Here is a 27529-nt window from a genome sequence, read left to right on the forward strand (position 1 = left end):
TAACACGGAGGACCGACTGCAGCGAAACCCTGTCATGGTGTAACAGACCAACAGGGGATATTTAACACGGAGGACCGACTGCAGCGAAACCCTGTCTTGGTGTAACAGACCAACAGGGGATATTTAACACGGAGGACCGACTGCAGCGAAACCCTGTCATGGTGTAACAGACCAACAGGGGATATTTAACACAGAGGACTGACTGCAGCGAAACCCTGTCTTGGTGTAACAGACCAACAGGGGATATTTAACACGGAGGACCGACTGCAGCGAAACCCTGTCATGGTGTAACAGACCAACAGGGGATATTTAACACGGAGGACCGACTGCAGTGAAACCCTGTCATGGTGTAACAGACCAACAGGGGATATTTAACACGGAGGACCGACTGCAGCGAAACCCTGTCTTGGTGTAACAGACCAACAGGGGATATTTAACACGGAGGACCGACTGCAGCGAAACCCTGTCATGGTGTAACAGACCAACAGGGGATATTTAACACGGAGGACCGACTGCAGTGAAACCCTGTCATGGTGTAACAGACCAACAGGGGATATTTAACACGGAGGACCGACTGCAGTGAAACCCTGTCATGGTGTAACAGACCAACAGGGGATATTTAACACGGAGGACCGACTGCAGTGAAACCCTGTCATGGTGTAACAGACCAACAGGGGATATTTAACACGGAGGACCGACTGCAGTGAAACCCTGTCATGGTGTAAAAGTCCAACAGGGGATATTTAACACGGAGGACCGACTGCAGTGAAACCCTGTCATGGTGTAACAGACCGACAGGGGATATTTAACACGGAGGACCGACTGCAGTGAAACCCTGTCATGGTGTAACAGACCAACAGGGGATATTTAACACGGAGGACCAACTGCAGTGAAACCCTGTCATGGTGTAACAGGCCAACAGGGGATATTTAACACGGAGGACCGACTGCAGTGAAACCCTGTCTTGGTGTAACAGACCAACAGGGGATATTTAACACGGAGGACCGACTGCAGTGAAACCCTGTCTTGGTGTAACAGACCAACAGGGGATATTTAACACGGAGGACCGACTGCAGTGAAACCCTGTCATGGTGTAACAGACCAACAGGGGATATTTAACACGGAGGACCGACTGCAGTGAAACCCTGTCATGGTGTAACAGACCAACAGGGGATATTTAACACGGAGGACCGACTGCAGTGAAACCCTGTCATGGTGTAACAGACCAACAGGGGATATTTAACCACACAGAGCCACACAGAGCAGAGACACCACCCTGGTACGAGCCAGGCCTGAACCACACAGAGCAGAGACACCACCCTGGTACGAGCCAGGCCTGAACCACACAGAGCAGAGACACCACCCTGGTACGAGCCAGGCCTGAACCACACAGAGCAGAGACACCACCCTGGTACGAGCCAGGCCTGAACCACACAGAGCAGAGAGACCACCCTGGTACGAGCCAGGCCCATTGGGATATTAAGGTAACAGGAACAGAACCAGCCAGTTAGAAGTGACAGGGTTAAAAGAGGTAGTGATGTTCCCCACACACACACAGTCCCTAACCACACACACACAGTCCCTAACCACACACACACACACTGTCCCTAGCCCCACACACACACACACACACAGTCCCTAGCCCCACACACACACACAGTCCCTAACCACACACACATACACAGTCCCTAACCACACACACACAGTCCCTAACCACACACACATACACAGTCCCTAACCACACACACACACACACTGTCCCTAGCCCCACACACACAGTCCCTAACCACACACACACACACACTGTCCCTAGCCCCACACACACTGTCTCTAGCCCCACACACACACACTGTCCCTAGCCCCACACACACACACTGTCCCTAGCCCCACACACACACAGTCCCTAACCACACACACACACACACACTGTCACTAGCCCCACACACACACACTGTCCCTAGCCCCCCACACACACACACACTGTCCCTAGCCCCACACACACACTGTCCCTAGCCACACACACACACTGTCCCTAGCCACACACACACACACAGTCCCTAGCCCCACACACAGTCCCTAGCCCCACACACAGTCCCTAGCCCCACACACACACACTGTCCCTAGCCCCACACACACACACTGTCCCTAGCCCCACACACACACTGTCCCTAGCCACACACACACTGTCCCTAGCCACACACACACACACACACACAGTGTCCCTAGTCACACACACACACACACAGTCCCTAGCCACACACACACAGTCCCTAGCCACACACACACACACAGTCCCTAGCCACACACACACACACAGTCCCTAGCCACACACACACACAGTCCCTAGCCACACACACACACAGTCCCTAGCCACACACACACACACTGTCCCTAGCCCCACACACACACACTGTCCCTAGCCCCACACACACACACAGTCCCTAGCCACACACACAGTCCCTAGCCACACACACACAGTCCCTAGCCACACACACAGTCCCTAGCCACACACACAGTCCCTGGCCACACACACACACACTGTCCCTGGCCACACACACACACACTGTCCCTGGCCACACACACACACACTGTCCCTGGCCACACACACACACACTGTCCCTGGCCACACACACACACACTGTCCCTAGTCACACACACACACACTGTCCCTAGTCACACACACACACACTGTCCCTAGTCACACACACACACACACTGTCCCTAGTCACACACACACTATCCCTAGTCACACACACACACACACACACACACACACACACACTGTCCCTAGCAACACACCTACTGTCTCTAGCCCCACACCACTACTAGCCTCAGTTTCCTACCACATTAGGAACAGTAAATCCCCCCCTACTGTCTCTAGCCCCCACCACTACAAGCCTCAGTTTCCTACCACATTAGGAACAGTAAATCCCCCCCTACTGTCTCTAGCCCCCACCACTACAAGCCTCAGTTTCCTACCACATTAGGAACAGTAAACCCCCCCCTACTGTCTCTAGCCCCCCACCACTACAAGCCTCAGTTTCCTACCACATTAGGAACAGTAAATCCCCCCCTACTGTCTCTAGCCCCCCACCACTGCAAGCTTCAGTTTCCTACCACATTAAGAACAGTAAATCTCCCCCTACTGTCTCTAGCCCCACACCACTACAAGCCTCAGTTTCCTACCACATTAAGAACAGTAAATCTCCCCCTACTGTCTCTAGCCCCACACCACTACAAGCCTCAGTTTCCTACCACATTAAGAACAGTAAATCTCCCCCTACTGTCTCTAGCCCCACACCACTACAAGCCTCAGTTTCCTACCACATTAAGAACAGTAAATCTCCCCCTACTGTCTCTAGCCCCACACCACTACAAGCCTCAGTTTCCTACCACATTAAGAACAGTAAATCCCCCCCTACTGTCTCTAGCCCCACACCACTACAAGCCTCAGTTTCCTACCACACTAGGAACAGTAAATCTCCCCCTACTGTCTCTAGCCCCACACCACTACAAGCCTCAGTTTCCTACCACATTAAGAACAGTAAATCTCCCCCTACTGTCTCTAGCCCCCACCACTACAAGCCTCAGTTTCCTACCACATTAGGAACAGTAAATCCCCCCCTACTGTCTCTAGCCCCCCACCACTACAAGCCTCAGTTTCCTACCACATTAGGAACAGTAAATCTCCCCCTACTGTCTCTAGCCCCCACCACTACAAGCCTCAGTTTCCTACCACATTAGGAACAGTAAATCCCCCCCTACTGTCTCTAGCCCCCACCACTACAAGCCTCAGTTTCCTACCACACTAGGAACAGTAAATCACCTACTGTCTCTAGCCCCCCACCTCTACAAGCCTCAGTTTCCTACCACATGAGGAACAGTAAATCCCCCCCTACTGTCTCTAGCCCCCACCACTACAAGCCTCAGTTTCCTACCACATTAGGAACAGTAAATCTCCCCCTACTGTCTCTAGTCCCCACCTCTACAAGCCTCAGTTTCCTACCACATTAGGAACAGTAAATCCCCCCCTACTGTCTCTAGCCCCACACCACTACAAGCCTCAGTTTCCTACCACATTAAGAACAGTAAATCTCCCCCTACTGTCTCTAGCCCCCACCACTACAAGCCTCAGTTTCCTACCACATTAGGAACAGTAAATCCCCCCCTACTGTCTCTAGCCCCACACCACTACAAGCCTCAGTTTCCTACCACATTAGGAACAGTAAATCCCCCCCTACTGTCTCTAGCCCCCCACCACTACAAGCCTCAGTTTCCTACCACATTAGGAACAGTAAATCCCCCCCTACTGTCTCTAGCCCCCCACCACTACAAGCTTCAGTTTCCTACCACATTAAGAACAGTAAATCTCCCCCTACTGTCTCTAGCCCCACACCACTACAAGCCTCAGTTTCCTACCACATTAAGAACAGTAAATCTCCCCCTACTGTCTCTAGCCCCACACCACTACAAGCCTCAGTTTCCTACCACATTAAGAACAGTAAATCTCCCCCTACTGTCTCTAGCCCCACACCACTACAAGCCTCAGTTTCCTACCACATTAAGAACAGTAAATCTCCCCCTACTGTCTCTAGCCCCACACCACTACAAGCCTCAGTTTCCTACCACATTAAGAACAGTAAATCCCCCCCTACTGTCTCTAGCCCCACACCACTACAAGCCTCAGTTTCCTACCACACTAGGAACAGTAAATCTCCCCCTACTGTCTCTAGCCCCACACCACTACAAGCCTCAGTTTCCTACCACATTAAGAACAGTAAATCTCCCCCTATTGTCTCTAGCCCCCACCACTACAAGCCTCAGTTTCCTACCACATTAGGAACAGTAAATCCCCCCCTACTGTCTCTAGCCCCCCACCACTACAAGCCTCAGTTTCCTACCACATTAGGAACAGTAAATCTCCCCCTACTGTCTCTAGCCCCCACCACTACAAGCCTCAGTTTCCTACCACATTAGGAACAGTAAATCCCCCCCTACTGTCTCTAGCCCCCACCACTACAAGCCTCAGTTTCCTACCACACTAGGAACAGTAAATCACCTACTGTCTCTAGCCCCCCACCTCTACAAGCCTCAGTTTCCTACCACATGAGGAACAGTAAATCCCCCCCTACTGTCTCTAGTCCCCACCTCTACAAGCCTCAGTTTCCTACCACATTAGGAACAGTAAATCCCCCCCTACTGTCTCTAGCCCCACACCACTACAAGCCTCAGTTTCCTACCACATTAGGAACAGTAAATCCCCCCCTACTGTCTCTAGTCCCACACCACTACAAGCCTCAGTTTCCTACCACATCAGGAACAGTAAATCCCCCCCTACTGTCTCTAGCCCCCACCACTACAAGCCTCAGTTTCCTACCACATTAGGAACAGTAAATCCCCCCCTACTGTCTCTAGCCCCACACCACTACAAGCCTCAGTTTCCTACCACATTAGGAACAGTAAATCCCCCCCTACTGTCTCTAGTCCCACACCACTACAAGCCTCAGTTTCCTAACACATCAGGAACAGTAAATCCCCCCCTACTGTCTCTAGCCCCCACCACTACAAGCCTCAGTTTCCTACCACATTAGGAACAGTAAATCTCCCCCTACTGTCTCTAGCCCCACACCACTACAAGCCTCAGTTTCCTACCACATTAGGAACAGTAAATCCCCCCCTACTGTCTCTAGCCCCCACCACTACAAGCCTCAGTTTCCTACCACATTAGGAACAGTAAATCTCCCCCTACTGTCTCTAGCCCCCACCTCTACAAGCCTCAGTTTCCTACCACATCAGGAACAGTAAATCCCCCCCTACTGTCTCTAGCCCCCACCACTACAAGCCTCAGTTTCCTACCACACTAGGAACAGTAAATCCCCCCCTACTGTCTCTAGCCCCCACCACTACAAGCCTCAGTTTCCTACCACACTAGGAACAGTAAATCCCCCCCTACTGTCTCTAGCCCCCACCACTACAAGCCTCAGTTTCCTACCACACTAGGAACAGTAAATCTCCCCCTACTGTCTCTAGCCCCCCACCTCTACAAGCCTCAGTTTCCTACCACATTAGGAACAGTAAATCTCCCCCTACTGTCTCTAGCCCCCACCACTACAAGCCTCAGTTTCCTACCACATTAGGAACAGTAAATCCCCCCCTACTGTCTCTAGCCCCCACCACTACAAGCCTCAGTTTCCTACCACATTAGGAACAGTAAATCCCCCCCTACTGTCTCTAGCCCCCCACCTCTACAAGCCTCAGTTTCCTACCACATTAGGAACAGTAAATCCCCCCCTACTGTCTCTAGCCCCCCACCTCTACAAGCCTCAGTTTCCTACCACATTAGGAACAGTAAATCTCCCCCTACTGTCTCTAGCCCCCACCACTACAAGCCTCAGTTTCCTACCACATTAGGAACAGTAAATCTCCCCCTACTGTCTCTAGCCCCCACCACTACAAGCCTCAGTTTCCTACCACATTAGGAACAGTAAATCTCCCCCTACTGTCTCTAGCCCCCCACCTCTACAAGCCTCAGTTTCCTACCACATGAGGAACAGTAAATCTCCCCCTACTGTCTCTAGCCCCCCACCTCTACAAGCCTCAGTTTCCTACCACATTAGGAACAGTAAATCTCCCCCTACTGTCTCTAGCCCCCACCACTACAAGCCTCAGTTTCCTACCACATTAGGAACAGTAAATCTCCCCCTACTGTCTCTAGCCCCCACCACTACAAGCCTCAGTTTCCTACCACATTAGGAACAGTAAATCCCCTACTGTCTCTAGCCCCCACCTCTACAAGCCTCAGTTTCCTACCACATTAGGAACAGTAAATCTCCTACTGTCTCTAGCCCCCACCACTACAAGCCTCAGTTTCCTACCACATTAGGAACAGTAAATCTCCCCCTACTGTCTCTAGCCCCCCACCTCTACAAGCCTCAGTTTCCTACCACATTAGGAACAGTAAATCCCCTACTGTCTCTAGCCCCCACCTCTACAAGCCTCAGTTTCCTACCACATTAGGAACAGTAAATCCCCTACTGTCTCTAGCCCCCACCTCTACAAGCCTCAGTTTCCTACCACATTAGGAACAGTAAATCTCCTACTGTCTCTAGCCCCCACCTCTACAAGCCTCAGTTTCCTACCACATTAGGAACAGTAAATCCCCTACTGTCTCTAGCCCCCACCACTACAAGCCTCAGTTTCCTACCACATTAGGAACAGTAAATCTCCTACTGTCTCTAGCCCCCACCACTACAAGCCTCAGTTTCCTACCACATTAAGAACAGTAAATCTCCCCCTACTGTCTCTAGCCCCCACCACTACAAGCCTCAGTTTCCTACCACACTAGGAACAGTAAATCCCCCCCTACTGTCTCTAGCCCCCACCACTACAAGCCTCAGTTTCCTACCACATTAGGAACAGTAAATCTCCCCCTACTGTCTCTAGCCCCCCACCACTACAAGCCTCAGTTTCCTACCACATTAGGAACAGTAAATCCCCCCCTACTGTCTCTAGCCCCCACCACTACAAGCCTCAGTTTCCTACCACATTAGGAACAGTAAATCCCCCCCTACTGTCTCTAGCCCCCCACCACTACAAGCCTCAGTTTCCTACCACATTAGGAACAGTAAATCTCCCCCTACTGTCTCTAGCCCCCACCACTACAAGCCTCAGTTTCCTACCACATTAGGAACAGTAAATCTCCCCCTACTGTCTCTAGCCCCCACCACTACAAGCCTCAGTTTCCTACCACATTAGGAACAGTAAATCCCCCCCTACTGTCTCTAGCCCCCCACCACTACAAGCCTCAGTTTCCTACCACACTAGGAACAGTAAATCTCCCCCTACTGTCTCTAGCCCCCACCACTACAAGCCTCAGTTTCCTACCACATTAGGAACAGTAAATCCCCCCCTACTGTCTCTAGCCCCCACCACTACAAGCCTCAGTTTCCTACCACATTAGGAACAGTAAATCCCCCCCTACTGTCTCTAGCCCCCACCACTACAAGCCTCAGTTTCCTACCACATTAGGAACAGTAAATCCCCCCCTACTGTCTCTAGCCCCCACCACTACAAGCCTCAGTTTCCTACCACATTAGGAACAGTAAATCCCCCCCTACTGTCTCTAGCCCCCACCACTACAAGCCTCAGTTTCCTACCACATTAGGAACAGTAAATCTCCCCCTACTGTCTCTAGCCCCCACCACTACAAGCCTCAGTTTCCTACCACATTAGGAACAGTAAATCCCCCCCTACTGTCTCTAGCCCCACACCACTACAAGCCTCAGTTTCCTACCACATTAGGAACAGTAAATCCCCCCCTACTGTCTCTAGCCCCCCACCACTACAAGCCTCAGTTTCCTACCACATTAGGAACAGTAAATCCCCCCCTACTGTCTCTAGCCCCCCACCACTACAAGCCTCAGTTTCCTACCACACTAGGAACAGTAAATCACCTACTGTCTCTAGCCCCCCACCACTACAAGCCTCAGTTTCCTACCACATTAGGAACAGTAAATCACCTACTGTCTCTAGCCCCCACCACTACAAGCCTCAGTTTCCTACCACATTAGGAACAGTAAATCACCTACTGTCTCTAGCCCCCACCACTACAAGCCTCAGTTTCCTACCACACTAGGAACAGTAAATCACCTACTGTCTCTAGCCCCCACCACTACAAGCCTCAGTTTCCTACCACACTAGGAACAGTAAATCACCTACTGTCTCTAGCCCCCACCACTACAAGCCTCAGTTTCCTACCACATGAGGAACAGTAAATCCCCCCCTACTGTCTCTAGCCCCCACCACTACAAGCCTCAGTTTCCTACCACACTAGGAACAGTAAATCACCTACTGTCTCTAGCCCCCACCACTACAAGCCTCAGTTTCCTACCACATTAGGAACAGTAAATCCCCCCCTACTGTCTCTAGCCCCCACCACTACAAGCCTCAGTTTCCTACCACATTAAGAACAGTAAATCTCCTACTGTCTCTAGCCCCCACCACTACAAGCCTCAGTTTCCTACCACATTAGGAACAGTAAATCCCCCCCTACTGTCTATAGCCCCCACCACTACAAGCCTCAGTTTCCTACCACATTAGGAACAGTAAATCCCCCCCTACTGTCTCTAGCCCCCACCACTACAAGCCTCAGTTTCCTACCACATTAAGAACAGTAAATCTCCTACTGTCTCTAGCCCCCACCACTACAAGCCTCAGTTTCCTACCACATTAGGAACAGTAAATCCCCCCCTACTGTCTCTAGCCCCCACCACTACAAGCCTCAGTTTCCTACCACATTAAGAACAGTAAATCTCCTACTGTCTCTAGCCCCCCACCACTACAAGCCTCAGTTTCCTACCACATGAGGAACAGTAAATCCCCCCCTACTGTCTCTAGCCCCCACCACTACAAGCCTCAGTTTCCTACCACACTAGGAACAGTAAATCCCCCCCTACTGTCTCTAGCCCCCCACCTCTACAAGCCTCAGTTTCCTACCACATTAGGAACAGTAAATCCCCCCCTACTGTCTCTAGCCCCCACCACTACAAGCCTCAGTTTCCTACCACATTAAGAACAGTAAATCTCCTACTGTCTCTAGCCCCCCACCACTACAAGCCTCAGTTTCCTACCACATTAGGAACGGTAAATCTCCCCCTACTGTCTCTAGCCCCCACCACTACTAGCCTCAGTTTCCTACCACATTAAGAACAGTAAATCCCCCCCTACTGTCTCTAGCCCCCACCACTACAAGCCTCAGTTTCCTACCACACTAGGAACAGTAAATCCCCCCTACTGTCTCTAGCCCCCACCACTACAAGCCTCAGTTTCCTACCACATTAGGAACAGTAAATCCCCCCCTACTGTCTCTAGCCCCCACCACTACAAGCCTCAGTTTCCTACCACATCAGGAACAGTAAATCCCCCCCTACTGTCTCTAGCCCCCCACCTCTACAAGCCTCAGTTTCCTACCACACTAGGAACAGTAAATCCCCCCTACTGTCTCTAGCCCCCCACCACTACAAGCCTCAGTTTCCTACCACATTAGGAACAGTAAATCCCCCCCTACTGTCTCTAGCCCCCCACCTCTACAAGCCTCAGTTTCCTACCACATCAGGAACAGTAAATCCCCCCCTACTGTCTCTAGCCCCCACCACTACAAGCCTCAGTTTCCTACCACATGAGGAACAGTAAATCCCCCCCTACTGTCTCTAGCCCCCCACCACTACAAGCCTCAGTTTCCTACCACATTAGGAACAGTAAATCCCCCCCTACTGTCTCTAGCCCCCCACCACTACAAGCCTCAGTTTCCTACCACATTAAGAACAGTAAATCCCCCCCTACTGTCTCTAGCCCCCCACCACTACAAGCCTCAGTTTCCTACCACATTAGGAACAGTAAATCCCCCCCTACTGTCTCTAGCCCCCCACCACTACAAGCCTCAGTTTCCTACCACATTAGGAACAGTAAATCCCCCCCTACTGTCTCTAGCCCCCCACCTCTACAAGCCTCAGTTTCCTACCACACTAGGAACAGTAAATCTCCACCTACTGTCTCTAGCCCCCCACCTCTACAAGCCTCAGTTTCCTACCACATCAGGAACAGTAAATCTCCCCCTACTGTCTCTAGCCCCCACCACTACAAGCCTCAGTTTCCTACCACATTAAGAACAGTAAATCTCCACCTACTGTTTTGGAGGCAGTAACAATGTACTGGATAACCATCTCTCTCTTGGTGGTCAGATCTTTCTCTCTCAGAGGAGCCTTCTTGTCCTCATTCAGGTTCATATCCTCCTGGGAGAGAGAAATGTGGAGAGAGAGAGAGAGAGAGAGAGAGAGAAATGTGGAGAGAGAGAGAAATGTGGAGAGAGAGAAATGTGGAGAGAGAGAGAGGTGTAGAGAGAGAGAGAGAGAGAGAGGGGTGTAGAGAGAGAGAGAGGGGGGTGTAGAGAGAGAGGGGGGGAGAGAGAGAGAGAGAGGGGGGTGTAGAGAGAGAGAGAGGGGTGTAGAGAGAGAGAGGGGGGTGTAGAGAGAGAGAGGGGTGTAGAGAGAGAGAGAGGGGTGTAGAGAGAGAGAGAGGGGTGTAGAGAGAGAGAGAGAGGTGTAGAGAGAGAGAGAGAGGGGGGTAGAGAGAGAGAGGGGTGTAGAGAGAGAGAGAGGGGTGTAGAGAGAGAGGTGTAGAGAGAGAGAGAGAGAGAGAGAGAGAGAGAGAGAGAGAGGTGTAGAGAGAGAGAGAGGTGTAGAGAGAGAGAGAGGGGTGTAGAGAGAGAGGTGTAGAGAGAGAGAGAGGTGTAGAGAGAGAGAGAGGGGTGTAGAGAGAGAGGTGTAGAGAGAGAGAGAGAGAGAGAGAGAGAGAGAGAGAGAGAGGGGTGTAGAGAGAGAGAGAGGGGTGTAGAGAGAGGGGTGTAGAGAGAGGGGTGTAGAGAGAGAGAGAGAGAGAGAGGTGTAGAGAGAGAGAGAGGTGTAGAGAGAGAGAGAGAGGGGGGTGTAGAGAGAGAGAGAGGGGTGTAGAGAGAGAGAGAGGGGTGTAGAGAGAGAGAGAGGGGTGTAGAGAGAGAGAGAAATGTGGAGAGAGAGAGAAATGTGGAGAGAGAGAGAAATGTGGAGAGAGGGAGAGAGATAAATATATGTTAGGCAGGTTAAAAGTTGAAGCCCAATGAGCGGTTGTCTCCCAGTAACAGAGCTGAACTGGTGAAACATTAAAGGACATGTTGGAGCCCTGAGTACGATCCACCCTGAACATCTCCATGTTGGAGCCCTGAGTACGATCCACCCTGAACATCTGGTGTGAACATCTCCATGTTGGAGCCCCGAGTACGATCCACCCTGAACATCACCATGTTGGAGCCCTGAGTACGATCCACCCTGAACATCACCATGTTGGAGCCCTGAGTACGATCCACCCTGAACATCTGGTGTGAACATCTCCATGTTGGAGCCCTGAGTACGATCCACCCTGAACATCTCCATGTTGGAGCCCTGAGTACGATCCACCCTGAACATCTGGTGTGAACATCTCCATGTTGGAGCCCTGAGTACGATCCACCCTGAACATCTCCATGTTGGAGCCCTGAGTACGATCCACCCTGAACATCTGGTGTGAACATCTCCATGTTGGAGCCCTGAGTACGATCCACCCTGAACATCTCCATGTTGGAGCCCTGAGTACGATCCACCCTGAACATCTGGTGTGAACATCTCCATGTTGGAGCCCCGAGTACGATCCACCCTGAACATCTCCATGTTGGAGCCCTGAGTACGATCCACCCTGAACATCTGGTGTGAACATCACCATGTTGGAGCCCTGAGTACGATCCACCCTGAACATCACCATGTTGGAGCCCTGAGTACGATCCACCCTGAACATCTGGTGTGGACATCTCCATGTTGGAGCCCTGAGTACGATCCACCCTGAACATCTCCATGTTGGAGCCCTGAGTACGATCCACCCTGAACATCTCCATGTTGGAGCCCTGAGTACGATCCACCCTGAACATCTGGTGTGAACATCTCCATGTTGGAGCCCTGAGTACGATCCACCCTGAACATCTCCATGTTGGAGCCCTGAGTACGATCCACCCTGAACATCTGGTGTGAACATCTCCATGTTGGAGCCCCGAGTACGATCCACCCTGAACATCTCCATGTTGGAGCCCCGAGTACGATCCACCCTGAACATCTCCATGTTGGAGCCCCGAGTACGATCCACCCTGAACATCTCCATGTTGGAGCCCCGAGTACGATCCACCCTGAACATCTCCATGTTGGAGACCTGAGTACGATCCACCCAGAACATCTGGTGTGAACATCTCCATGTTGGAGCCCTGAGTACGATCCACCCTGAACATCTGGTGTGAACATCTCCATGTTGGAGCCCTGAGTACGATCCACCCTGAACATCTCCATGTTGGAGCCCTGAGTACGATCCACCCTGAACATCTGGTGTGAACATCTCCATGTTGGAGCCCCGAGTACGATCCACCCTGAACATCTCCATGTTGGAGCCCTGAGTACGATCCACCCTGAACATCTGGTGTGAACATCACCATGTTGGAGCCCTGAGTACGATCCACCCTGAACATCTGGTGTGAACATCTCCATGTTGGAGCCCTGAGTACGATCCACCCTGAACATCTCCATGTTGGAGACCTGAGTACGATCCACCCTGAACATCTCCATGTTGGAGACCTGAGTACGATCCACCCTGAACATCTGGTGTGAACATCTCCATGTTGGAGCCCCGAGTACGATCCACCCTGAACATCTCCATGTTGGAGCCCTGAGTACGATCCACCCTGAACATCTGGTGTGAACATCACCATGTTGGAGCCCTGAGTACGATCCACCCTGAACATCACCATGTTGGAGCCCTGAGTACGATCCACCCTGAACATCTGGTGTGGACATCTCCATGTTGGAGCCCTGAGTACGATCCACCCTGAACATCTCCATGTTGGAGCCCTGAGTACGATCCACCCTGAACATCTCCATGTTGGAGCCCTGAGTACGATCCACCCTGAACATCTGGTGTGAACATCTCCATGTTGGAGCCCTGAGTACGATCCACCCTGAACATCTCCATGTTGGAGCCCTGAGTACGATCCACCCTGAACATCTGGTGTGAACATCTCCATGTTGGAGCCCCGAGTACGATCCACCCTGAACATCTCCATGTTGGAGCCCCGAGTACGATCCACCCTGAACATCTCCATGTTGGAGCCCCGAGTACGATCCACCCTGAACATCTCCATGTTGGAGCCCCGAGTACGATCCACCCTGAACATCTCCATGTTGGAGACCTGAGTACGATCCACCCTGAACATCTGGTGTGAACATCTCCATGTTGGAGCCCTGAGTACGATCCACCCTGAACATCTGGTGTGAACATCTCCATGTTGGAGCCCTGAGTACGATCCACCCTGAACATCTCCATGTTGGAGCCCTGAGTACGATCCACCCTGAACATCTGGTGTGAACATCTCCATGTTGGAGCCCCGAGTACGATCCACCCTGAACATCTCCATGTTGGAGCCCTGAGTACGATCCACCCTGAACATCTGGTGTGAACATCACCATGTTGGAGCCCTGAGTACGATCCACCCTGAACATCTGGTGTGAACATCTCCATGTTGGAGCCCTGAGTACGATCCACCCTGAACATCTCCATGTTGGAGACCTGAGTACGATCCACCCTGAACATCTCCATGTTGGAGACCTGAGTACGATCCACCCTGAACATCTGGTGTGAACATCTCCATGTTGGAGCCCCGAGTACGATCCACCCTGAACATCTCCATGTTGGAGCCCTGAGTACGATCCACCCTGAACATCTGGTGTGAACATCACCATGTTGGAGCCCTGAGTACGATCCACCCTGAACATCACCATGTTGGAGCCCTGAGTACGATCCACCCTGAACATCTGGTGTGGACATCTCCATGTTGGAGCCCTGAGTACGATCCACCCTGAACATCTCCATGTTGGAGCCCTGAGTACGATCCACCCTGAACATCTCCATGTTGGAGCCCTGAGTACGATCCACCCTGAACATCTGGTGTGAACATCTCCATGTTGGAGCCCTGAGTACGATCCACCCTGAACATCTCCATGTTGGAGCCCTGAGTACGATCCACCCTGAACATCTGGTGTGAACATCTCCATGTTGGAGCCCCGAGTACGATCCACCCTGAACATCTCCATGTTGGAGCCCCGAGTACGATCCACCCTGAACATCTCCATGTTGGAGCCCCGAGTACGATCCACCCTGAACATCTCCATGTTGGAGCCCCGAGTACGATCCACCCTGAACATCTCCATGTTGGAGACCTGAGTACGATCCACCCTGAACATCTGGTGTGAACATCTCCATGTTGGAGCCCTGAGTACGATCCACCCTGAACATCTGGTGTGAACATCTCCATGTTGGAGCCCTGAGTACGATCCACCCTGAACATCTCCATGTTGGAGCCCTGAGTACGATCCACCCTGAACATCTGGTGTGAACATCTCCATGTTGGAGCCCCGAGTACGATCCACCCTGAACATCTCCATGTTGGAGCCCTGAGTACGATCCACCCTGAACATCTGGTGTGAACATCACCATGTTGGAGCCCTGAGTACGATCCACCCTGAACATCTGGTGTGAACATCTCCATGTTGGAGCCCTGAGTACGATCCACCCTGAACATCTCCATGTTGGAGACCTGAGTACGATCCACCCTGAACATCTCCATGTTGGAGACCTGAGTACGATCCACCCTGAACATCTGGTGTGAACATCTCCATGTTGGAGCCCCGAGTACGATCCACCCTGAACATCTCCATGTTGGAGCCCTGAGTACGATCCACCCTGAACATCTGGTGTGAACATCACCATGTTGGAGCCCTGAGTACGATCCACCCTGAACATCACCATGTTGGAGCCCTGAGTACGATCCACCCTGAACATCTGGTGTGGACATCTCCATGTTGGAGCCCTGAGTACGATCCACCCTGAACATCTCCATGTTGGAGCCCTGAGTACGATCCACCCTGAACATCTCCATGTTGGAGCCCTGAGTACGATCCACCCTGAACATCTGGTGTGAACATCTCCATGTTGGAGCCCTGAGTACGATCCACCCTGAACATCTCCATGTTGGAGCCCTGAGTACGATCCACCCTGAACATCTGGTGTGAACATCTCCATGTTGGAGCCCCGAGTACGATCCACCCTGAACATCTCCATGTTGGAGCCCCGAGTACGATCCACCCTGAACATCTCCATGTTGGAGCCCCGAGTACGATCCACCCTGAACATCTCCATGTTGGAGCCCCGAGTACGATCCACCCTGAACATCTCCATGTTGGAGACCTGAGTACGATCCACCCTGAACATCTGGTGTGAACATCTCCATGTTGGAGCCCTGAGTACGATCCACCCTGAACATCTGGTGTGAACATCTCCATGTTGGAGCCCTGAGTACGATCCACCCTGAACATCTCCATGTTGGAGCCCTGAGTACGATCCACCCTGAACATCTGGTGTGAACATCTCCATGTTGGAGCCCCGAGTACGATCCACCCTGAACATCTCCATGTTGGAGCCCTGAGTACGATCCACCCTGAACATCTGGTGTGAACATCACCATGTTGGAGCCCTGAGTACGATCCACCCTGAACATCTGGTGTGAACATCTCCATGTTGGAGCCCTGAGTACGATCCACCCTGAACATCTCCATGTTGGAGACCTGAGTACGATCCACCCTGAACATCTCCATGTTGGAGACCTGAGTACGATCCACCCTGAACATCTGGTGTGAACATCTCCATGTTGGAGCCCCGAGTACGATCCACCCTGAACATCTCCATGTTGGAGCCCTGAGTACGATCCACCCTGAACATCTGGTGTGAACATCACCATGTTGGAGCCCTGAGTACGATCCACCCTGAACATCACCATGTTGGAGCCCTGAGTACGATCCACCCTGAACATCTGGTGTGGACATCTCCATGTTGGAGCCCTGAGTACGATCCACCCTGAACATCTCCATGTTGGAGCCCTGAGTACGATCCACCCTGAACATCTCCATGTTGGAGCCCTGAGTACGATCCACCCTGAACATCTGGTGTGAACATCTCCATGTTGGAGCCCTGAGTACGATCCACCCTGAACATCTCCATGTTGGAGCCCTGAGTACGATCCACCCTGAACATCTGGTGTGAACATCTCCATGTTGGAGCCCCGAGTACGATCCACCCTGAACATCTCCATGTTGGAGCCCCGAGTACGATCCACCCTGAACATCTCCATGTTGGAGCCCCGAGTACGATCCACCCTGAACATCTCCATGTTGGAGCCCCGAGTACGATCCACCCTGAACATCTCCATGTTGGAGCCCTGAGTACGATCCACCCTGAACATCTCCATGTTGGAGCCCTGAGTACGATCCACCCTGAACATCTGGTGTGAACATCTCCATGTTGGAGCCCTGAGTACGATCCACCCTGAACATCTCCATGTTGGAGCCCCGAGTACGATCCACCCTGAACATCTCCATGTTGGAGCCCCGAGTACGATCCACCCTGAACATCTGGTGTGAACATCACCATGTTGGAGCCCCGAGTACGATCCACCCTGAACATCTGGTGTGAACATCACCATGTTGGAGCCCCGAGTACGATCCACCCTGAACATCTGGTGTGAACATCTCCATGTTGGAGCCCTGAGTACGATCCACCCTGAACATCTCCATGTTGGAGCCCTGAGTACGATCCACCCTGAACATCTGCTGTGAACATCTCCACGTTGATCTCTTTAGCTAGAAAAACCTCTCTGTTATTACTGGGAAAATCCACAGGCTTTTAAAAAATGTTCAACAAAACATCTTGACATTTCATTCATCTTCCCACTTTAAGAAGCATATTGGATAGAAACCTAACACCTGTGTGGTTAATGAACTAGCTGCAGGTACGTATTCCAAAGGCCATGTCATTAATAGCCTTTACCTTTAGAAAAAGCGCGTCGGGGAGGTATAAACGTAGCATAGGAAATCATTATTTAATAAGGATCTCTTGTGGGGGTGTCCATCTGACAGACAGACCATTTTGTTCCCTTTGTCCCCATCCTTCGGGAAGTCAAAAGAAAAGTCATGCCGTATAAATTGGAAACGTGATTGGACATTATGGAAACAGCCAGCGTGAAAAGAGAAGAGAGATCCATACTGCATCCCAAAATAGGGCTCTGGTCTAAAGTAGTGCACTATATAGGGAATAGGGTGTTATAGGGCCCTGGTCTAAAGTAGTGTATCAACATGTATGGAGAGAGTTGGAGACAGATGTTAAAGAGACGGTGTGTCAACATGTAATCAGGGCCAGGTAGTCTATAGACCTACTTCTATGTGTAATCAGGACCAGGTAGTCTATAGACCTACTTCTATGTGTAATCAGGACCAGGTAGTCTATAGACCTACTTCTATGTGTAATCAGGTAGTCTATAGACCTACTTCTATGTGTAATCAGGGCCAGGTAGTCTATAGACCTACTTCTATGTGTAATCAGGACCAGGTAGTCTATAGACCTACTTCTATGTGTAATCAGGGCCAGGTAGTCTATAGACCTACTTCTATGTGTAATCAGGGCAGGTAGTCTATAGTCCTACTTCTATGTGTAATCAGAACCAGGTAGTCTATAGACCTACTTCTATGTGTAATCAGGTAGTCTATAGTCCTACTTCTATGTGTAATCAGGACCAGGTAGTCTATAGTCCTACTTCTATGTGTAATCAGGTAGTCTATAGTCCTACTTCTATGTGTAATCAGGACCAGGTAGTCTATAGTCCTACTTCTATGTGTAATCAGGTAGTCTATAGTCCTACTTCTATGTGTAATCAGGTAGTCTATAGACCTTATTCTATGTGTAATCAGGGCAGGTAGTCTATAGTCCTACTTCTATGTGTAATCAGGACCAGGTAGTCTATAGACCTACTTCTATGTGTAATCAGGTAGTCTATAGACCTACTTCTATGTGTAATCAGGGCCAGGTAGTCTATAGACCTACTTCTATGTGTAATCAGGTAGTCTATAGTCCTACTTCTATGTGTAATCAGGACCAGGTAGTCTATAGTCCTACTTCTATGTGTAATCAGGGCCAGGTAGTCTATAGACCTACTTCTATGTGTAATCAGGTAGTCTATAGACCTACTTCTATGTGTAATCAGGGCCAGGTAGTCTATAGACCTACTTCTATGTGTAATCAGGTAGTCTATAGTCCTACTTCTATGTGTAATCAGGTAGTCTATAGTCCTACTTCTATGTGTAATCAGGTAGTCTATAGACCTACTTCTATGTGTAATCAGGTAGTCTATAGACCTACTTCTATGTGTAATCAGGTGTGACAAACACCGTGTCCAATCAGACAATGAGAAGGTAAATGACAAACAACGTGACCAATCAGACAAAGAGAAGGTAAATGACAAACACCGTGACCAATCAGACAATGAGAAGGTAAATGACAAACACCGTGACCAATCAGACAATGAGAAGGTAAATGACAAACACCGTGTCCAATCAGACAAAGAGAAGGTAAATGACAAACAACGTGACCAATCAGACAATGAGAAGGTAAATGACAAACACCGTGTCCAATCAGACAAAGAGAAGGTAAATGACAAACAACGTGACCAATCAGACAATGAGAAGGGTAAACCACTGGAATAATAATATATTGAATACATTAACAGAAATGACCCTAAACAAACATTGTAGATGAGAACGGTAAATGTTCTACTGGTGATTGTGGTGAACCATCCCCGCCGCCTCCACAATGGTTTAGTCCACTGAGACAGGCCTCTACAATGGTTTAGTCCACTGAGACATGCCTCCACAATGGATTAGTCCACTGAGACAGGCCTCCGCAATGGTTTAGTCCACTGAGACAGGCCTCCGCAATGGTTTAGTCCACTGAGACAGGCCTCCACAATGGTTTAGTCCACTGAGACAGGCCTCCACAATGGATTAGTCCACTGAGACAGGCCTCCACAATGGATTAGTCCACTGAGACAGGCCTCCATAATGGATTAGTCCACTGAGACAGGCCTCCGCAATGGTTTAGTCCACTGAGACAGGCCTCCGCAATGGTTTACTCCACTGAGACAGGCCTCCGCAATGGATTAGTCCACTGAGACAGGCCTCCACAATGGATTAGTCCACTGAGACAGGCCTCCACAATGGTTTAGTCCACTGAGACAGGCCTCTACAATGGTTTAGTCCACTGAGACAGGCCTCCACAATGGTTTAGTCCACTGAGACAGGCCTCCACAATGGTTTAGTCCACTGAGACAGGCCTCCACAATGGATTAGTCCACTGAGACAGGCCTCCACAATGGTTTAGTCCACTGAGACAGGCCTCCACAATGGATTAGTCCACTGAGACAGGCCTCCGCAATGGATTAGTCCACTGAGACAGACCTCCGCAATGGTTTAGTCCACTGAGACAGACCTCCGCAATGGATCAGTCCACTGAGACAGGCGTTAATCAGACAGGGGAGTCATTTTATCTCTGCCTTTACCAAATGCAGCAAGATATTTTCGGTGTTTTATCTTACATTTTTATAATGTAAATGCGGTAACGCATACAGGTAGACTGAGTGAGATGGTGTAGATGCAGCAGTAGTGGGGTAGACTGAGTGAGATGGTGTAGACGCAGCAGTAGTGGGGGTAGACTGAGTGAGATGGTGTAGACGCAGCAGTAGTGGGGGTAGACTGAGTGAGATGGTGTAGACGCAGCAGTAGTGGGGTAGACTGAGTGAGATGGTGTAGACGCAGCAGTAGTGGGGGTAGACTGAGTGAGATGGTGTAGACGCAGCAGTAGTGGGGGTAGACTGAGTGAGATGGTGTAGACGCAGCAGTAGTGGGGTAGACTGAGTGAGATGGTGTAGACGCAGCAGTAGTGGGGGTAGACTGAGTGAGATGGTGTAGACGCAGCAGTAGTGGGGGTAGACTGAGTGAGATGGTGTAGACGCAGCAGTAGTGGGGGTAGACTGAGTGAGATGGTGTAGACGCAGCAGTAGTGGGGGTAGACTGAGTGAGATGGTGTAGACGCAGCAGTAGTGGGGGTAGACTGAGTGAGATGGTGTAGACGCAGCAGTAGTGGGGGTAGACTGAGTGAGATGGTGTAGACGCAGCAGTAGTGGGGGTAGACTGAGTGAGATGGCGTAGACGCAGCAGTAGTGGGGGTAGACTGAGTGAGATGGCGTAGACGCAGCAGTAGTGGGGGTAGACTGAGTGAGATGGTGTAGACGCAGCAGTAGTGGGGGTAGACTGAGTGAGATGGTGTAGACGCAGCAGTAGTGGGGGTAGACTGAGTGAGATGGTGTAGACGCAGCAGTAGTGGGGGTAGACTGAGTGAGATGGCGTAGACGCAGCAGTAGTGGGGGTAGACTGAGTGAGATGGCGTAGACGCAGCAGTAGTGGGGGTAGACTGAGTGAGATGGTGTAGACGCAGCAGTAGTGGGGGTAGACTGAGTGAGATGGCGTAGACGCAGCAGTAGTGGGGGTAGACTGAGTGAGATGGCGTAGACGCAGCAGTAGTGGGGGTAGACTGAGTGAGATGGTGTAGACGCAGCAGTAGTGGGGGTAGACTGAGTGAGATGGCGTAGACGCAGCAGTAGTGGGGGTAGACTGAGTGAGATGGCGTAGACGCAGCCGTAGCGGGTAAATGTTTACAACAACCAGGAGCGCTGAAGCACGAGGCTGAACTTCCTGCTGTTTTGGTAACGTTTTCCCTCACTAGCTTTAAGCACCAGCTGTCAGAGCAGCTCACAGATCACTGCACCGGTACATAGCCCATCTATAATTTAGCCCAAACAACTACCTCTTCCCCTACTGCATTTATTTATTTTGTTCCTTTGCACCCCATTATTTCTATCTCTACTTTGCACATTCTTCCACTGTAAATCTACCATTCCAGTTTTACTTGCTATATTGTATTTACTTCGCCACCATGGCATTTTTTTGCCTTTACCTCCCTTATCTCACCTCATTTGCTCACATTGTATATAGACTTATTTTCCTACTGTATTATTGACTGTATGTTTGTTTATTCCATGTGTAACTCTGTGTTGTTGTTTGTGTCAAACTGCTTTGCTTTATCTTGTCCAGGTCGCTGTTGCAAATGAGAACTTGTTCTCACCTAGCCTACCTGGTTAAATAAAGGTGAAATAAAAATAAAATACATTTTAAAAAACGTAGCTACCACGTGATAACAGATACTCTGTGAGGGCAAAGTTGTGCATCGTGCTCATCTCAATGGACGGGCGGTTTCACTTTTGTTAACGCCTTTCAGTGTGTTGCATTCTGGGGATTAAAATGTCCTGACTTACGCCTAAATGTCGACTGCATGAACTTTAACAGAAATCAGGTGATCGAAGGTCATGACGTTGACTACAGTCGACTGCAATGTTTCTGCAGTCGCTCTTCAACTTCATTCTGCAGCCATCGCCTGCATTGTGGGAAGCTCTATTGTCCACCAATCATCAGGCTGTTTTTTGTTTGAGGCTCTATTGTCCACCAATCATTAGGCTGTTTTTGTTTGAAGCTCTATTGTCAACCAATCATCAGGCTGTTTTTTGTTTGAGGCTCTATTGTCAACCAATCATCAGGCTGTTTTTTGTTAGAGGCTCTATTGTCAACCAATCATCAGGCTGTTTTTTGTTAGAGGCTCTATTGTCAACCAATCATCAGGCTGTTTTTGTTTGAGGCTCTATTGTCAACCAATCATCAGGCTGTTTTTGTTTGAGGCTCTATTGTCAACCAATCATCAGGCTGTTTTTGTTTGACCCGGGAGAACGTGACCAAAGACACGACTGAAACAGGAACCAGTTTGCTGTGATGTGTCCGGTAGACGTATAAATGTGATATTTCAGGCTCTCTAATTGATTGTACAAAGTTTCCACAAACATTATGATTTCAATGTGACTGTGTGATATAAAAGGGGTTAGAAAACACGTTTATTTCCGACGGTATAAAGAAAATATTTGATAAACTACTGCACCACTGGCATGTTGATCTGAGCCTTGCCGTTGGAAATCCACAACAGACGTCCGGTTTTAAACCGCGGGGCAGATATCCCTCCCCTTGACTTCACACCTCTACAGCTTTATCCTTACTAGTCAATATCTGCAGTGCTGCTCGCTGAGTCTCCCTTTTAAATGATCAAATCAACCTCGCTGTGACCCGGCAGATTCAGAAACTTAAAGCTAATTAGGGAAATGAAATGCATGAACACCCCATTGACAACTAGAACTGAACAGAATTCATTAAGGTTTTTATTTTAATTCGTTTTGGAGTCAAAGATGGTTTCAGATGTTTGTTTGTTAATTTAGTTATATATATATATATATATATATATATATTTTTTTTTTACTATAATAACCTTGCTACACACACACAGTGTCTCACACACACACACAGTGTCTCACACACACGGTCCAGCTCTCTTTCAACAGCGTGTCATCAGAATTGTTACGGAGCTTCCTCCTGTGTAATGTCTGGTCTCCATGGGCAACGGTCCAATCATTCTCTAATAGAAAGCACTAGGCTGGGATTGGATAGATTAAGAAGAGAGGAAGGAGAAACTTTGTTTTAGAAGAGAGGAGGAGGAGGTGGTGGTGGTGGAGGTTGAGGAAGAGGAAGAGGAAGAGGAAGAGGAGGTGGAGGTGGAGGAAGAGGAAGAGGAAGAGGAGGTGGTGGAGGAAGAGGAGGAGGAAGAGGAGGAGGAAGAGGAGGAGGAAGAGGAGGAGGAGGAGGAGGAGGAGGAGGTGGTGGAGGTTAAGGTTGAGGTGGAGGTGGAGGTGGTGGAGGAAGAGGAGGAGGAAGAGGAGGAGGTGAGAAAGAGACGCAGGATTAAACTATATCCATGTCAGCTGGCGAGGTTAGAGGACACGGAGCTTTGAAGATGAAACGTAGACGTATGTGTGTGTGTGTGTGTGTGTGTGTGTGTGTGTGTGTGTGTGTGTGTGTGTGTGTGTGTGTACAGATGAAAGTTAGCCTACACGACGGTGTCGGCCTCTTTAGAGAAAACAACTGACGAGTCAATGGAAATTGGCCTGTCCCGTATCCGGCCTGTCCCGTATCCGGCCTGTCCCGTATCCGGCCTGTCCCGTAACCGGCCTTGAAACACTTCCCTTATGGAATCAATAGGTCCGTCTGTTTACTGGCAAAATGGCATCCAACCTTCATTACGCCGACACTGTCTGAGGGACTCCATGCTTTACTTCCACTGTCTGAGGGACTCCATGCTTTACTTCCACTGTCTGAGGGACTCCGTGCTTTACTTCCACTGAAACCTGTGGGCTTTTTTAACCGGATCACAGTCATGTTACCCTACTCTGTTCTTTCTCATTCCAGTCATGTGGAGGAACGGGCAGGACATCAATTATCGGCGTGGTCCCCGTCACCTCTCCGTGGCAGAGCTGTGTGAGTCACTACCGGCGTTGTCCCCGTCACCTCTCCGTGGCAGAGCTGTGTGAGTCACTACCGGCGTTGGCCCCGTCACCTCTCCGTGGCAGAGCTGTGTGAGTCACTACCGGCGTTGTCCCCGTCACCTCTCCGTGGCAGAGCTGTGTGAGTCACTACCGGCGTTGGCCCCGTCACCTCTCCGTGGCAGAGCTGTGTGAGTCACTACCGGCGTTGGCCCCGTCACCTCTCCGTGGCAGAGCTGTGTGAGTCACTACCGGCGTTGTCCCCGTCACCTCTCCGTGGCAGAGCTGTGTGAGTCACTACCGGCGTTGGCCCCGTCACCTCTCCGTGGCAGAGCTGTGTGAGTCACTACCGGCGTTGTCCCCGTCACCTCTCCGTGGCAGAGCTGTGTGAGTCACTACCGGCGTTGGCCCCGTCACCTCTCCGTGGCAGAGCTGTGTGAGTCACTACCGGCGTTGGCCCCGTCACCTCTCCGTGGCAGAGCTGTGTGAGTCACTACCGGCGTTGGCCCCGTCACCTCTCCGTGGCAGAGCTGTGTGAGTCACTACCGGCGTTGGCCCCGTCACCTCTCCGTGGCAGAGCTGTGTGAGTCACTACCGGCGTTGGCCCCGTCACCTCTCCGTGGCAGAGCTGTGTGAGTCACTACCGGCGTTGGCCCCGTCACCTCTCCGTGGCAGAGCTGTGTGAGTCACTACCGGCGTTGGCCGGCAGGGATGTCCTTGTCCCATCATGCTCTAGCGACTCCTGTGGCGGGCCGGGCACATTGGTGCGGCTTCCGGGTTATGGGGACATTGTGTCAAGAAGCAGTGCGGCTTGGTTGGGTTGTGTTTCGGGTTGAGTCACCCGCGTCACCAAGGTCGCTTCCCAAATGGCACCCTATTCCCTACATGCACACTACTTCTCAAAAGTCTAAAGTAGTGCACTATATTAAAGTTGCTATTTAGGACTCAACCCATTTCAGCAAGTCAATCATCTAAGGCAGCAGCACACAGAGCCCCCACACAGAGCCCCCACACAGAGACCCCACACAGAGCCCCCACACAGAGCCCCCACACAGAGCCCCCACACAGAGCCCCCACACAGAGACCCCACACAGAGACCCCACACAGAGACCCCACACAGAGCCCCCACACAGAGACCCCACACAGAGCCCCCACACAGAGACCCCACACAGAGACCCCACACAGAGCCCCCACACAGAGCCCCCACACAGAGACCCCACACAGAGCCCCCACACAGAGCCCCCACACAGAGCCCCCACACAGAGCCCCCACACAGAGCCCCCACACAGAGCCCCCACACAGAGACCCCACACAGAGCCAGGTAAACCTGTGTGACATTCTCTTTCAGGATTTGACTCGCATGGCACCCTATTCCCTACGTAGTGCCCTTCTTGTGACCAGAGCCCTATGGGTCATAGAACACTAAAACCTCAAAGGGAATAGGATTCCATTTGGAACGCATGTCCCAACAGCTCCGTTGCCGAGGGAGACAAGCGTTTTAAATCCCCCCCCCCCCCCCCCACCGGAACACTAGGTGAGAGGTCAAGAGGTCAGGGAGAAAGAAAAAAAAACAAGACATTTTTATGAAACTTTATAATTGGTTGTTCTTTTGAGGACAACAAAATGGATGACGAGAGGTTCTGTCCATTGGATGGTCTGATGAATGGGATATTCTCTACTTTTCAAAGTAACAAAATGTTAAGAAATGTCAAAGGCACCGTAACCGAGTCTGTGGAATGAACACCTTTTGTCGTTGCTCTGACTAACAAATGTAACTGTCTGCACGACCATGAAGCTGCAAAAACCGAGTTTGGGGGTTTTATGAAAACTTTATCACGGGAGGTTCATTGGAGTACAGCAACAAAATGGAGGACGAGACCCCAAGACATGTTGTCACTATAATTGGATGTTCTTTTGAATGAAAATGTCTCTTCTTTTGAAGACAGGAAAGGTATAGAACCCACCATGCAGGACACCTTGAAAATGGAACTGTGTCTGTCTGCAGGACCAGGCAGCTTCAACGACGTAGCGAAGCGTACAAGCGTTTAATAACAAGCTGATGTAAAACGTGCTGCCGTGTTGAAATACCACAATCCTGAATGTCCTCTACTCCCGTAGTGTTAACTGTGACCTGTGGAATTACAACCTAACAGAAACAAAATGGAGCCCACTTAAAAAAAAAACTGACTGACTGTGTGTGTTCAACTATTTACTCCAGCCTGTATTTCCCCCTATAACACCTCCCTGAGGGCGGTCAGTAGAGAGGATGTATTTCCCCCTATAACACCTCCCTGAGGGCGGTCAGAAGAGAGGATGTATTTCCCCCTATAACACCTCCCTGAGGGCGGTCAGAAGAGAGGATGTATTTCCTCCTATAACACCTCCCTGAGGGCGGTCAGAAGAGAGGATGTATTTCCCCCTATAACACCTCCCTGAGGGCGGCCAGAAGAGAGGATGTATTTCCCCCTATAACACCTCCCTGAGGGCGGTCAGAAGAGACGATGTACCAGGATGTATTTCCCCCTATAACACCTCCCTGAGGGCGGTCAGAAGAGACGATGTACCAGGATGTATTTCCCCCTATAACACCTCCCTGAGGGCGGTCAGAAGAGACGATGTACCAGGATGTATTCTGAATGTGAAACTGTCAGTATGTCTGACTCTGAGAAAATGCCCTGCAGAATGATAACATACCGTCATATTCTCAACTACACACAAAGAGACAGAGACACACACAGAGAAAGAGAGAGAGACAGAGACACAGAGAGAGAGAGAGAGATAATTACTTGACACATTGGAAAGAATTAACAAAAAAACAGAGCAAACTAGAATGCTATTTGGCCCTAAACAGAGAGTATACAGTGGCAGAATACCTGACCACTGTGACTGACCCAAACTTAAGGAAAGCTTTGACTATGTACAGACTCAGTGAGCATAGCCTTGCTATTGAGAAAGGCCGCCGTAGGCAGACATGGCTCTCAAGAGAAGACAGGCTATGTGCACACTGCCCACAAAATGAGGTGGAAACTGAGCTGCACTTCCTAACCTCCTGCCCAATGTATGACCATATTAGAGAGACATATTTCCCTCAGATTACACAGATCCACAAAGAATTTGAAAACAAATCCAATTTTGATAAACTCCCATATCTACTGGGAGAAATTCCACAGTGTGACATCACAGCAGCAAGATTTGTGACCTGTTGCCACAAGAAAAGGGCAACCAGTGAAGAACAAACACCATTGTAAATACAACCCATATTTATGCTTATTTATTTTAACTTGTGTGCTTTAACCATTTGTACATTGTTACAACACTGTATATATATAATATAACATTTATAATGTCTTTATTGTTTTGAAACTTCTGTATGTGTAATGTTTACTGTTAATTTGTATTGTTTATTTCACTTTTGTATAATATCTACCTCACTTGCTTTGGCAATGTTAACACATGTTTCCCATGCCAATAAAGCCCCTTGAATTGAAATTGAATTGAATTGAGAGAGAAACACACAGAGAGACAGAGAGAGAGAGACACACACACAGAGACAGAGAGAGAGACAGAGACACA

General features: G+C 50.2%; 1 protein-coding gene across 1 annotated transcript in view; it reads right to left on the reverse strand.

Moving 5' to 3' along the window:
• Positions 1 to 27529, reverse strand: part of diaph3 (diaphanous-related formin 3) — a 262445-nt gene that overhangs the window by 175985 nt on the left and 58931 nt on the right. The window contains exon 4 of the mRNA XM_071330919.1: positions 10686 to 10790. Coding sequence (XP_071187020.1) covers positions 10686 to 10790 — 105 coding nt within the window. The remainder of the gene's footprint in view (positions 1 to 10685; positions 10791 to 27529) is intronic.

This window comes from Salvelinus alpinus, chromosome 10 (assembly GCF_045679555.1).
Source record: "Salvelinus alpinus chromosome 10, SLU_Salpinus.1, whole genome shotgun sequence".
NCBI lineage: Eukaryota > Metazoa > Chordata > Actinopteri > Salmoniformes > Salmonidae > Salvelinus > Salvelinus alpinus.